The sequence below is a fragment of the Lolium perenne genome, chromosome 6 (genome assembly GCF_019359855.2).
Source record: "Lolium perenne isolate Kyuss_39 chromosome 6, Kyuss_2.0, whole genome shotgun sequence".
NCBI lineage: Eukaryota > Viridiplantae > Streptophyta > Magnoliopsida > Poales > Poaceae > Lolium > Lolium perenne.
The window spans coordinates 10,743,756-10,757,983 of record NC_067249.2 but is presented as its reverse complement, the minus strand read 5'-3'; the positions used below and the strand labels follow the sequence as shown (position 1 = coordinate 10,757,983).

Genomic DNA, 14,228 nt, shown 5'->3' with positions numbered 1-14,228 from the left:
CTGGTAACCATCCGAGTACAGTCTCAAGATAGGACTTTTTTTTGGGGTACATCGCGATAGAACAGTTTGAAGCCACCAAGACTATCGGACCGGATTCATTAGGGGCGCATTTGGTAGCCTGGGTCGTGGCTCACTGGCGTAGCTGTGCAAGTTCACTTGCGTGTCCAGAACAAGCCACAGGCCAAAATTGACCTGTTGTTTGGTAGGTCGGGCTGCATCGCCTGGACCAAAAAGGACTTTCTATTTGTTTGCCTGCAGTCAAGCCCAAATCTCGATGGAGATGATATTAAACCTATTTGGTACCATCCACGCATGTCTACGGTTACATCTTCTATACTTTGGGTAGCCTTACCATGCTACCACCTCCCATCACACAGAAATCACAGTTCATGATAGTTGCAATCAGTTGACGAAATCATCCCTAGCTACTACGAATGGTAATTCATAACACGAGGCTTCCTAGCTACTACCAATTGCAGTTTATCATAACGGGGTCGTTCAACAAACGGGGATCGAAAAGGGTTCGAGAAATAGGGGATCATAGGGGTTCTTCTTCTTCGTCACTTCTTCTTCACTTCCACTTCTTCACTTCTTCTTCACTTTTTCACTTCTTCTTCACTTCTTCAATTCTTCTCAGATGGTGGTGTTGCCTCTGGTTTTCCACATTGTGTCTGCCCACTCTTGCCTATTCACCTTTCAGGCATCATTGTCGCCTGCTTCCACGCCATGGCCGGTCTCTACTTCATCAAAAGTGACAACCTCTTCGAAGAACTTATCCTTGCCCCAACCCAGGATCCAGTTGTGAAGAATGCAGCAAGCAATGACCAGCTTTACCTAAGTGTCAAATGTGTGGAACGGTTTCTGGTCAAGAACCTTGAACCTATTCTTAAATGCAGCAAAGGCCCTCTCAATAGTGACTCTAAGGCTTGAGTGTCTGAGATTGAACAACTCTCTCGCATTCAGAGGTCGGTGCTTCGCAGAGAACTCATTGAGGTGGTACCTTGTTTTCCTGAAGGGCGAATTTTAGGTCGGCATGCATATCCAGCATCTCCAAGGTAGAACTTACCGTTAGAGATTTGCAACCCATCAGGCCTTGACAAGCTGTCGGTCAGGATGCTGGCATCATGAGCTGAACCCTTCCACCCAGCAAGCACGTAGGTGAACCTCATATCGAAATCCACAGCTGCTAGCACGTTCTGGCTGGTGTAGTGCTTCCTCTCGCGGAATGCTGCACACATTGATCTCGGTACCTTTGCAGTGACATAAGTACCATCAAAAGCCCCAATGCAATCCTGTAAAAATATTAGCACACAATCATGTTTCTGACAGTAGCACACATCTGATAGGTAGAAGGAACATGATTTTGTACTCACCCTGAAATAGGGGAACCACTTGTAGCTGTTCTTGATCTTGGTTGTTGTGTTCATTGATGCTGGCTTGATCATTTCACCACTGACAAAAGAAGCCTGGTGACCGGGTGTATACGTGAGCACGCGGTGACTGTCTGACACGTGTCCAACGGCCGTTTGTGATCCGTTAGATGATAACCCTGTGCGTCGTCCTCTAAAATAAGCCTTCTAGTACGGCCTCACCCTTAACACTTTCCTCCCTCGTTGACCCATCCTCCTGGCCGCTCTAGCTCATCCCTTTCCCCCTCCGTCCGCTCCTCCTCTCTAATCCCCAACCTGCCCACAACAGTTTCCGCCTCGGTAGGAGCGCCGCTGGTTCCCTGCCGATGCTGCCGTTGGACCCCGGCGGATTCACTGCTGATGTGCTCCCGTTGGCCCAATTTGGCTCGCAATTGCCACCTCCATGAGCCCCATTGTCTCGATTTGGGATTCTAGGGGAGCGCCGCCAGCCCCGCCATGTGAAAATCACGAATTGTTGGGAGCACAAAATCACCTCCAGTCAAACTGCGATGGCTAGCGGATGTTAACGTCCCGCTCGGCGGTCGGCGTCTTTTCCCCCGTTGGCTCAACGTCCCACTCGTGGATCAACATGGATATTTAATGCCATTTCTCCAGATATAGGACCTAGGATACAAAGCATTGGGTAAATCGTATCTAAACAGCGATTGGGAAAGTGCAGCTCCAAAGACCATATCGAAAAACCACGGCGAGCAAGTAATATGTCTTGCAGCAATCACGAAGCATTGGCCGGAGCAATCACTCCAAGCGGCGGCCACAGCGACCAAGCTACGGTGGCGGGAATTAGGTAGCCGCTCATGTACACTCCGATTTGGCCTCCTCTGGCTTCCGATTTGACCTCCTATTTTGGTTTGCCGCCCCTGTTCGCCCTGCTCGCCCTCTCCCCTCGACCGTGTACGCCCTGGCTGGCCGCGCTCGTGCAAGTTACGGCCACTCGCTGCTCCGGCCGTTACAATGAGCTCAATTTGTTGGTTCCCCCATGCGCAGACGGCTCGAACCCGAAGCCCAGATCGAGGAAGCCACGCAGCTCGACGGTAACGCGGTTCCCCCACGCGCGGACGGCTCGAACCCGAAGACCAGATCGAGGCAGCCACACAGCTCGTCGAGGTCGTCGTCGGTGACGCTCTGCGCGCGGCTGAGCGAGGACGACGAGGGCGCCCGGCGCATCAGGTCGCGGCGGCACCGCTCTCAGGCCGCGGCGGCACCGCTCTCAGGCCTCGCCCCGCTCGATGTCGGGTGACCACGAGTTCTGCTTCTGTAGGCCCATCAGCCCCGCCGTGCCCCTCATCTTCTCGCATCCCAGCAGGTGGTGCTGGTGCTGGAAGCCCTTCTCCATGGCGCCGCCGCCGGCCTCCTCCCCGCGATGCGGCGAAGGTGTTGGGACTGGTTGGGAGAGAGAGTGGGCAGAGGCGGCCCAATTCGAGTCAACAAGTCAGCTCGCGGTGGGATTAGAAAAAGGATGTTTCACGCCGTTTGGGCTCCGTTTGTGAGGCCAGCATCTTAAAGCGAATCCAACAGTGATGACCGCGTGCTCACGTATACACCCGGTCACTAAATCCACTCTCACTGACAAAGGTGCTCCCACTGAGCTCCCTAATTGCGTACAACACCTGGAAGTACCGAGAGATAGTCTCCGTGGATCGCCTGAATGTGTTATGGATGACTCTGAACCTCCGGTTATGACCGATGACATGAAGAAACATTGCGACTTGTTCTTCGACAGAGGTGTGGGTGCTATCCGTCAGCAGTCCTCTTTCCCTGAACGTTTTCACAAGTGCATAGAAAGGGACTCTTCTCATCCGTAGCATCTGGATGGCCTCTACGTCGTTGCAGTTATAGATGTTGTTTAGGTTGGCAATCCTCTCCTGATATCGGTGTATCATAGGTCCGTAAGTCACAGGAGGATAAGCAGCATGCCTAACTTCTCTCTTGTGCACCATCAGGATCCAGGCTTGTACGCAAATGATGAGTGCTGCGGCGTGATGCACAAGCTGGAGCTGGTCGGTCTACTCAAACAAGATCTATGCATTACGAGCGGTCTTATCGAACCCAACCAGTTCTACGAACATGAATCGAACACTACAGTAGAGCAGAGGAGTTTCCCCTTACATCCATCATGGCGGACGATGGACATGGCCGAAAGCCGCCACAGATGTGCGCAGTCTCCGCCGTGGCTGGAGAAGAGGACTCTGGTCGGCGCCGGAGATCGAAGGGTAGATGCGCACTGGCAGATCTGGTCGCAGACACCGGTAAGGAAATTGGGAGAATGCAAAATTTGGGAGGGGCTAATGGAAAGGGTAACCGAAGAGGGAGGTTACCCCCACCTTTGCCGCGCAACGCCACTGGGATTTCGGCTTCTCCCGCCATGCCGAGGCGAAGCAAGCTCCAGTGCGAACCGGCGTTGTCTATTTTCGTCTCGACATGGCCTGGTCCTGAAGAAACCGTCAAATCGGGGTTCCTCCAAAACTTGTCCCAGAGATGCTTCAAAAACCGTGCTATGTAAAAACGCGAGTTGCGCCCAGAAATTTGCGGGGCGATGCGAGCGGGCACCCAGGCACCAAACGCGCCCTAGGCAAAAAGAAATTCTAGACCGGATTCATAAGCCTCGTCCCTTACAGGCCCACGTAGCCCCAGAGGCAGCTACAAGCCCACACAACATTACCAGAATCGAACGAACAGGGAAAAAAAAGCTACGCGAGCTAACTAGAACGAGCAGAGGACTCGCGTCACGGCGGCGGCGGAGGCTGCGCGCCGGCGTCGAGGATGATGGATTCGGGCGACCTCATCTCCCCGTTCAATGGGTACGCTTCCCTCCCGCTGTCTCCAGGAGAGGAGGCACAGACGATACGGCTCGGCGACGGTGGCGGCGGCGCTTGTGCGACGGTTCCGACGGATTGCGAAAACCCCATTGCTCCTTCCACCAGGTATATTTCCCTCCGACTGAGGGGACCGAAGAACCCTAGGTTGCCTCCCTCTGAATTTTGGGTTTCGAATCGACGTACAAATGCAAACCTTTTCTTAATTTCTCGGTGTGAAGTTTTCAGTTGCAATAATATTTATTGGATTGTGCTTTTTTTGGTGAAAGAAATTGTAGAAAGGGGAGGAGATTATTTTCTTGTAATTGGTCCATTTGGGCCATGTGAAAAAAAAAACCACAATCTGTGCCAGCTGCAACAAAAAAGAGTTTTGCTTCTGTGTTTGGTGCAACAATTGCCACAAAGACTGGTGCTAGCTCCAATTTTCTATCTTTCCACGATATTCACCGGCTGCACTGACTAACTAGCAACAATTGCCACAAAGACTGGTGCTAGCTCCAATTTTCTATCTTTCCACGATATTCACCGGCTGCACTGACTAACTATGGGGGTCTGGGATGACTAGCTATGAGAGAAACGAAGGAAAACAAGCCAGGCTCCGCCTGCCGATGGACGCACCCAATAAAGCACAGGGAGATTTGCCGATCGGTCCCTCCGCTGCTCACCGAGACGCCAACAATTCATGGAGATGTTCCAAACGCGTCCTGCGGGTGGTACGTGGGGGAGGCGCGGGTAACTCCGGCAACTCTGCCATGAGGGCGGATTCACTGGAGCAGTTGCAGCGGGGCGCCGAGGTAGTGGAGACCGTAGTGATAGAGCTGACAGAGGAAGAGGAGAAGATCTTCCAACGGCTTCTCGACGTCGTCCGTCACTTCGACCTCTGCACTACGCTTCGTGTCGCCGGTGGCTGGGTCCGGGACAAGGTTTGATCCTCCTTTTGGCTTTCCTTTCTCCTTAATTTTGCTCCTCGCCTCGCTGCTGACTAACACATAGAATTCTCGGCAGCTATTAGGGGAACAGCCTGCTGACATCGACATTGCCCTTGATAATAATATGACGGGCCTCGAGTTCTCTGTCAAATACACAGAGTTCCTTGTGGAGAAGAAGTTGACAGTGGGGGAGAAGCAGCAGGAGAAAGGAAAGAAGCTGGAAGGAGGAACTAATGTTATCCGGTGGTATGCAAATTCTAGTTAGGCTGCTGCTAATCTTGCTCATGAGTAACTTATTAACTTGAATTATTACGATTTTTTTGCAGCAATCCGGATCGATCCAAGCACTTGGAAACTGTTAAGATGTCTGTGTTGGGCAGAGACATTGACTTTGTTAACTTGAGGTCTGAAACGTACGTTGAAAGCACCCGTATTCCTACCATGGTGTGTACTTATCTTATTGGCCTCAGTGCGCACTATACATATATATCTGAGTATTTTTTATTACTGATAGATATTTTACAACCTGATTATCACTTGCAGAAGAGTGGCACTGCTGAACAAGATGCATACCGTAGGGACCTAACAATTAATAGGTAATACCTTGATACCCCATTAATGATGTGTTTGTGTTATATCTGAAAGATTTTCTTTCATCATTACAACGTTGATATAAATTTGACTTCAAGAAGCCTATTCCTTAGAATCCCTGCATATTTATCTTTTCAAAACAATTTTGGCAGTTTATTCTACAACATCAATGATAACTGTGTGGAAGACTTTACTCGAAGAGGTGAGTTTGTACTACTTCTGTGGCACGAGATACCAAATTCATGTGCGTGCCGTCATACAACCTGTCAGCTCATGTCCATCAAATTTGAAAGTGCGCTGTCGATTCTTCAACTTATTAAGTTATTTAGTGCTAGTCCAAACCTTCATCTATCTCGGTGTTGTTTGGCATGTTGACTCACCTACAGTCAACTTAACAAGTTTGAGTACCCCAAACCACATTTTTAAAGTTCATGGACATGTATGATACACCCTACTTGCTATGCATTTTACTCTAAATTTATGGGACCATCATGTAATATTCAAGCTGCTTTGCATTGTGAAGGTATTGACGACCTCAAGAAGGGCCTTATTGTTACTCCTTTAGATCCCAAAGCTACCTTCTTGGATGACCCACTTAGAGTTCTTCGAGCAATTCGATTTGGTAAGTTTAAACATCTCCTAGTTGATCTTAACATACATGTACTAGGCAGGGAAGCATGATACTTGTATTTCTTGGGGGCAATGGCTAGTATATGTACACGTAAAAGGCATGGAAATATATTCTAAACCCCTTATAGAACCCATATATTACACGGACTATAAATACACACAGTTATGTAATCTGACATTCCAAAATTTAGAATTGAATCATCATGTTTTTTTTTCTTGCATTGGCTCATCGTTATCTTTCGCAGCTACTAGATTCAACTTTACATTGTCCGATGAGTTGAAAGAAGCTGCTTCGGACGAAAAGGTGAAGTTGGAACTTTGCTGCAAGATTAGCAGAGAACGTGTTGGCGAGGAGGTTTGATGCCTACACTACTTATCATCTGACGACATCTCTTTCATTAATTGTTTCCTGTTTTTTTGTAACAATGCTTTATCATTGTTGATGAACTTGGAAAACAACCCTAGTGATAATGCTTTTTTGTGCAGATTAATCATATGATGTCAGGCAGACGCCCAGTTGAAGCAATGTCTTACATCTGTGATTTGGGGCTATTTTATGTTGCATTTGCTTTCCCTGAAAAATCCAACCCTCCAAATTTTGACAACTATGATCGGTGTGTCTTTGTTCTGACATCTACTTATTTTGTGTTTCAGATCCAACTGATTGTACACAGTTTTATTTCCAATTAGGGTACTTGTAGGAATTCGGAATAGTAGAAAAATACCAATGTGCAGTTATACCTCCTTATTTCCATTATTACCCATGGTTCACTTCAGTTACATCTATTATTTTGTACTGGTATATGCAGGTGTTGTGTTTCACACATTGAAGCGGCTTGGAACTTTGCAATTTCTTTGCACAATGGCGTTTCTCATCCCTTGCTGGTCTGTTTTGTTTTTACTTAGATGATTTCCATATGTTCTTACTTCTATTTAAAATGCTTCATAGTAAGAGCTTGACAACGCTTCACTGGTGAACTACTTAAGCCATTTATATAGAAATATGTAAATCGAAAATAAAGCTCTTAATGGTACCAATGTCTTTTCTTGTCCATGATTTATCAGTATTATTGTTTACTAATATTCAGAGCATCTCTGGTGCGATAATAACTTCTACCCCAATTTCCTCTTACCTCTTTTGTGGATTCGATGCTATTATGGCAAAACATAATTGTTTGACTGTAATATGTTCTCTCTTGCCTTCCCTAACATAAATATCTTTTACGGTGTTTAGGATGAACAGCGACAACTTTACCTCTATAGTGCACTCTTTTTTCCTCTCCGAAAGATGTTCTACTTGGACGAGAAATCTAAGAAGGTAACGTCTAAGTTATGCATCATCCAATCTTGTGTAAATCCAAGGTTTTAATCTATTTGAACAGGCAAATTTTTTTTTTGATAAATTGAACAGGCAATTTTTTGTGTCATCTTAGTTTCACTAAAACTGTTTACTTAGGAGCAATACATGTAAGCCGTTCTGTTTATTACTGTATTACTGTGCTGACTGGAGAGGCAAGGCAGGCTTGGTGTGACATGGCCATTAGTTTTCAGTTAACTGAACATTATATGCTTATAATCTACCTAGATTAAGTGAGAACAGTAGCTGTCTAGGAAGACAGTTATTCTTGGGTTTAGATAAGCCTACGTAGGTTAAGTAAAGTCTTAACAGCTCCAAGAAATGTAGAAATAGGTCCCCTTGCTTTTTACGATCTCCGTTTGCAAATAAGTCCCAAAGTAGGCAATGTTAATGGTATAATGGTCAGGGGTATTAGAGTAATATTTGAGTCTACGATTTCTCTCTTGTGCCCATCTTGTGGTTCCCCATAATGGCTCATTGCTGCTTGTCTCTAGAAGTGAACAGGGATTGCAACATTTGAAGCCTGACCCTACTGCTGCTCAGAGCCCCTTGTAGTGCGTTTTGAATGGTATCCATCTGCTACTGTCTTTAAGTCTTTTGCTTCTGTTGTCTCATCTGCAGATTGAGGTCACTAGGTATATTGTTAAGGAGTCATTAAAGCTGCCAGCATGTCTTGCTAAATCGGTATGTTGTGTTGAGTTGCCCTGAGCAACATTTGCTCTTGTGACTCCCAGTCTTGTGCACTGTGGTAACAAATTAACTTTCTTGTGTGCTTAAAGGTTGTCGACATACATGCTGCCAGCGGAAAGTTTGCTGAATTTCTTCTCCTCTTTGAATCAAATGTCGCTTCAGGAACTCTCAAGGAGGAGTTGGAAGATGTATATCTTGAGTTACCAACGGACACATTGAATCGTGTTTATGCAGGTCAGTGTCAGCATGCTAGTTTTTACCACCGTTATCTTGTGCCCTGGTCTGATGCATGTAGGCATGCTCTTGTAGTAATTTGCATCCAATCTCAAAGTCCTAAGATTATTCCTTTTAGTTGTATTTTGGACCATAACATTTGGCATTCAGGAGTCATACTTTCTGAAATAAAGGACTTTTGGCGGGTGGCACTTGCTATATCCATTCTCTACTACTATCCAGAAGCTGAAAATGCCCTCAGCCAGCAGGATCGGTTGAAAGAGAAGTACATGGAAGTTGAGCATTTCATAACTGATCTAGGTAAAGTAAATTAATGATGGTTTACACTTTTCCCGTCACCGCAAATGTAGAGATAACATGTTAAGTTCAGGTCTCGATGAGGTGTGGAATTGGAAGCCATTGCTCAAAGGTGAAACCATAATGGCAGCCATGCAGCGGCCAAAAGGTCCAGAGATTGGAGAATGGGTATGCACCCTAGCTCCCTTGTAAGTGCTCACATGATCAATTGTGCCCAAAATATGTTAACACATCCCTTGTTGCAGAAAAAACGTGTGTTCAGGTGGCAGCTTGCGCATCCAAACGGAACCGTGGATGATTGCATCGATTGGATGAAGCAGTCGCAGTCGAAACGCCAAAAGTTAGAAATCTAGCATCTGATTTTGAGCTGCCCTAGTTTGCACTAGTTAAGCTGCCAGCCTGCCACCTGGAGCTTTTTTGCCTGTTCCGATTACGGTCGGTGCTAGTTATCCTCGTTCTTGGATTACTCCTCGTAAATCAAACGAGATTACCTAATCCAGTTTGCCTGTTTGTCACGGGGTCAGATCGAAGCACGAATGAGGCATTTCTGTTTCTTACAGGCCGTGATAATTCTTTAGGACGTACATAAACCTCTGCTTCTATAAAATTAATGTAGGACGTCTGGGTACCCTCGAAAAAAATAGATGTCTGCCGTGTCAAGCAACCCCATATCCTTGCTGAGCTCAGCGATTTCAACGGTTGCACGCGACACGCGAGAGTGCTAATTTGTTTGCTCCATGTTACTTTGCTCCCGTGAGATAAGTTGGATATAAAGAGGGAGGTATGTATTGATCACGTTGCACTGCAACTATATTTCACTTGCTCGATCTTTTGCTTTCTTAATTAGGTCTTAATGCAATGGAAGCGTGAGGATTGAGCTTTTCACTTTTTCTTCTCTAATTTTCTATTCCGGCATCATGTCATCTTTGTTCAACCATTTATTCTGACCGACTGGTATAGAAGCGTTGGACATATCCTAGTCGCACAGAAAGAATAGAAAACAAAGAAGGGATCGGGTTCCGGGTAGACTAATTACGGATAATGCCTTGGTAGCTTTCGAATGTCTTCATTTTATTGAGCAGAATACAAACCAAGGGAAGAACTTCTGCGCGTACAAGTTAGACCTCTCAAAGGCTTACGACAGGGTTGATTGGGACTTCCTCAGGAAAGTGATGCAAAGGATGGGTTTCGCTCACAGGTGGATCGATTGGATAATGTCGTGTGTGACCACGGTGAGTTATAAGGTAAAATTTAATGGTACCCTCCTAGATTCATTTTCGCCTTCTCGGGGCCTCCGACAAGGTGATCCCTTATCTCCGTTCCTGTTTTTGTTTGTCGCTGATGGGCTGTCTACTCTTCTACAACGAGAGGTTGCTGCAAATAATATTGAGCCTTTGCAAATTTGTCGCCGAGCCCCTGGAATATCTCATCTCCTTTTTGCAGATGACAGTTTGCTATTTTTTAAGGCTGATGTTGGTCAAGCAAACAAGATCAAGGATGTGCTCGATGTTTACGCCTCCAGTACAGGACAACTTATAAACCCAGCTAAGTGCTCTGTGATGTTTGGGGAATCATGTCCTGTGGAGCAGCGAGCAGCGGTCAAAACCTGTTTACAAATCACACAGGAAACATTTGAAACAAAGTATCTTGGGCTGCCCACACCTGACGGACGGATGCACAAGGGGAAGTTTGTGAGCCTACAAGCAAAATTGGCGAAATGCCTAGTCAAATGGGAAGACAATCATAAGTCACAGTCTGCCAAAGAGGTCTTGATAAAATCTGTCGCCCAAGCACTGACTGTCTACGTTATGGGGGTTTTTAAGTTGCCTATAGCCCTGTGTGATGAACTCACAAAGATGATTAGACGCTACTGGTGGGGTGCGGAAAACGGGAAGAGGAAGACGCACTGGCTGGGATGGGACAGCATGCTCAGACCAAAATCTCAGGGGGGTGTAGGTTTCCGGGATATGCGCCTTTTCAATCAGGCCTTGTTGGCTCGCCAGGCGTGGCGACTTATCCAATATCCAGGGACCCTATGTGCCCAGCTCCTAAAAGCCAAATACTATCCCAGTGGGTCTCTAATTGATACTGTCTTTACTGGCAATGGATCCTCTACATGGCATGCTATTGAGTACGGACTAGAGCTCCTGAAGAAGGGCGTCATTTGGCGGGTGGGTAACAGTGTGGATATCCGCGCTTGGAGAGACCCCTGGATACCCAGAGCTGTGACTCATGTGGCGAAACCGGCCAGGCGTCGATGCCGCTATCGATGGGTATCAGACTTCCTGCAACCGGATGGAACATGGAATGAGGAGCGCGTCCTGCATTTCTTTGACCCAGAGGATGCTGCAGAGATATTACGTATCCAAACATCTAGAAGACATGAAAATGACTTTGTTGCATGGCACCCGGAGAAGAGGGGAAGTTTCACAGTGAGTAGTGCATACAGGTTAGCTTTCGACATGGCTAATTCTGACCAGAACTGGGGAGCGTTGAGTGCAAGGCCTGATGGGGTGCGACCACAATGGAAATTCGTCTGGAACAGCCCAGTGCCGCCAAAGGTGAAAATGCTAACATGGCGGATATGTCGCAACGCGCTGTCCACACAGCAGAATATGGCGAGAAGGAAAATGGCTACAACAAGTTTGTGCCAGATATGCGGCCAGGAAGAAGAAGACACCTTCCATATCTTCATGTGCTGCCCACACGCGCGGTCCCTGTGGCTTGCGATGAAGGAGGTCTGGGAGCTGCCGTTTGATGAGATGCTGAAACAAACAGGGACTGAATGGCTCCTCCAGCTGCTCACTAGCATTACAGAGAAGCAGCGGGTGCACACCATGATGATCGTATGGCGGGTTTGGCATAATCATAACGAAATGACACATGATAAGCCGTGTCCGTCCATCGAAGGATCGCGCAGATTTTTGATCAGCTACATTGAGTCTCTCTTCCTTATTAAACAGCATCCCGTTGGTGATATCGCTAAAGGAAAGATGGTTGTTGATCCATATGCAGGGTTCAAGGCGCGAACGAACCAGCCCGAGGGTCGAAGAAAGGAGCGGAAGCACTGGCGGGTTCCCGACGTTGGACATATGAAGCTGAACACGGATGGAGCCTTTGTTAGCAGCATAGAGGCAGGCATGGGAATGGTGCTCAGAGATCATCATGGCGCTGTCGTTGCCGCTGCATGCCGCGAGGCCATACAGTGTCAAGATGCCACAGATGCGGAGCTCATGGCGATTGAAGAGGGAGTGCATCTTTTTTGACAGGTCACCGGGGGGAGCAGAAACGCTCCCGCCTGAATTTTTTCCATTAATCATCAAAGATCGGGCGGAACAACCCAAATTTTCCGAGATTTTACATCAGGGGGCAGGGGAGCAGGCCCAACGCACGGGGACGAGCTCAAAACAAAGAGAAAAAAGAGGAAAAGGGAAAACTAGGGTCGCTCGGGCACCAGGTAGGTGAGCCAGAGATCGACGTCTTCTTGATGATCAGGGGGGAGCCGAGCGCGCCACAGAGAGGCGTCATCCCTGCAGCACTTGAGCAGGAGGGGTAGGGAAGGCGCGAGCCCGTTGAAAACCACACCGTTGCGGTGCTTCCAAAGGTGCCAAAAGCAAAGCAGGCGGAGAGTGGAGGCAGTCGCCGGCGGCGCCGAGGGAGGCAGGTGACAGCTCGAAAAATCCGACGGGGCAAGCTCAGGGGAAGTAGCAGCCCCAACAGCAGCCCAGAAGCTGCGAGCAAAGGGGCACCCGAACATGATGTGACCAGTCGATTCAGAAGGGGCGGTGCAGATGGGGCAGACGCTGGCAGCCTCGTCCAGGATGCCCTTCCGGCGAAGGTTTTCACGACAATGGATGCGACCTTTGACCAAGAGCCAGCCGAAGAACTTGACGCGGGAGGGAGCCTTGCACCCCCAAACGAACTCGACATGGGCATCGTCGACCCCACCGATGGTGCAGAGCCTGTACAAGGCGGAGGTGCGCAGCCCGCCGCCTTTTCTTGAGCAAAGAGGGAGGGAGCGCTGATCGGGGGAGTCCGAGAGCGCGGTCCCAGCCACAATCCGCACCAGGACGTCTCTCTGCCTGGAAGCAGTGGTGGAGAGGCGCGGCACCAAGAGGCAGTCGATGCCACAGGCAACGACCTGACGGATAGTGGCCTCCTGGAGCGTGCAATGGGAGAGGAGCTCCGGCATCGCAACACTGAGCACGCCGAGGGAGTGCCAACAGTCGAACCAGAACGAGGTGCGGACCCCATCGCCAATGCAGACGCGCGAGACGGACCGATAGAGTGGCAGGAGCCGCCGCAGCGAGCTCCAGTGCGCCCCAGCAAGAGGAGAGGCGGGACCGCCCGTGTCGAGCGGCAGGCCTGCCAGGCTCCCCCAGACCCACCGAGGCCAGGATTCAGAGGACGAAGCGTGGAGCCGATGCAGGAGCTTGACGAGGAGGCAGGAGTTGACGTCCTTGAGGGAGCGCACGCCAAGGCCACCCTCGTTTTTGGAGCGGCAGACGATGTCCCAAGACACCAGGCACTGGGCGCCGGAAACGCGGTCTGCGGCAGCCCAGAGAAAGGCGCGACGGAGCCTGTCGAGAGCCGTCAGGACCCCTGGAGGGAGCTCCAGCGCGCCCATGGCGAAAGCGGGGAGGGCGTCGAGGACGGAGTTGATGAGGACGAGCCGCCCGCCCGGGGACAGCAGCAGCGCGCGCCACCCAGACAGGTACCGGTCGACTTTGGCGATGAGGGGCGAGAAAGCCGAGAGGCGCAGCTTCTCCGCCGAGAGGGGAAGGCCCAGGTAAGTCTGGGGAAACCCCTCCACCTTGCAGCCCAAAGTTTGTTGGATGGCATCAAGGGTGGCGGTGTCGACGTGCATGGGAACGATGGTGCTCTTTCCAAAGTTGATGCAGAGCCCCGTCGCCCGCTCGAACTGATGGAGAAGGAGCTTGAGCCTCGCCGCCGCCCTAGCGTCCGTGCGCAGGATGATTAAAGTGTCATCCGCGTATTGGAGCACCGGGCAGGGGACGCCGTTGACGAGGGGGTGAAGGAGCACGTCGTCGCGCCGGACCAGGCGTTGGAGAACATCAGCTGTGAGGAGGAACAGGTAAGGCGAAAGGGGGTCCCCCTGGCGGAGCCCGCGCATACACCGAATCCACTTCCCCGGGACGCCGTTGAGGAGGATGGCGGAGCGCGAGGAGGAGAAAAGGTCATCCATCCAGTTGCACCAGAGCTCCGGAAAACCGCGCGCGAGCATGATCTTCCGCAG

The 14,228-nt window shown here is 49.4% G+C and overlaps 1 protein-coding gene across 1 annotated transcript; it reads left to right on the top strand.

The window, feature by feature from the left end:
* The first annotated feature begins 4,116 nt into the window (after positions 1-4,116).
* LOC127308907 (tRNA nucleotidyltransferase cca2) lies at positions 4,117-9,481 on the top strand. Its single transcript, XM_051339821.2, has 16 exons — positions 4,117-4,351; positions 4,809-5,166; positions 5,249-5,418; positions 5,499-5,616; positions 5,716-5,768; positions 5,916-5,965; positions 6,287-6,385; positions 6,639-6,748; positions 6,880-7,007; positions 7,203-7,278; positions 7,628-7,711; positions 8,372-8,434; positions 8,530-8,674; positions 8,825-8,974; positions 9,045-9,139; positions 9,217-9,481. Exons 1-16 carry the CDS (start codon positions 4,191-4,193, stop codon positions 9,322-9,324), a joined length of 1,968 nt encoding a protein of 655 aa, XP_051195781.1. The 5' UTR covers positions 4,117-4,190; the 3' UTR covers positions 9,325-9,481.
* The last annotated feature ends 4,747 nt before the right edge of the window (positions 9,482-14,228 follow it).

Bases quoted from the DNA above. Each gene is read 5' to 3' on its own strand.
- LOC127308907 (XM_051339821.2), top strand. From the start codon at position 4,191: ATGATGGATTCGGGCGACCTCATCTCCCCGTTCAATGGGTACGCTTCC. The intron at 5,419-5,498 runs GTATGCAAATTC...ATTTTTTTGCAG, and splicing joins GGAACTAATGTTATCCGGTG to CAATCCGGATCGATCCAAGC. The intron at 7,008-7,202 runs GTGTGTCTTTGT...TGGTATATGCAG, and splicing joins AATTTTGACAACTATGATCG to GTGTTGTGTTTCACACATTG.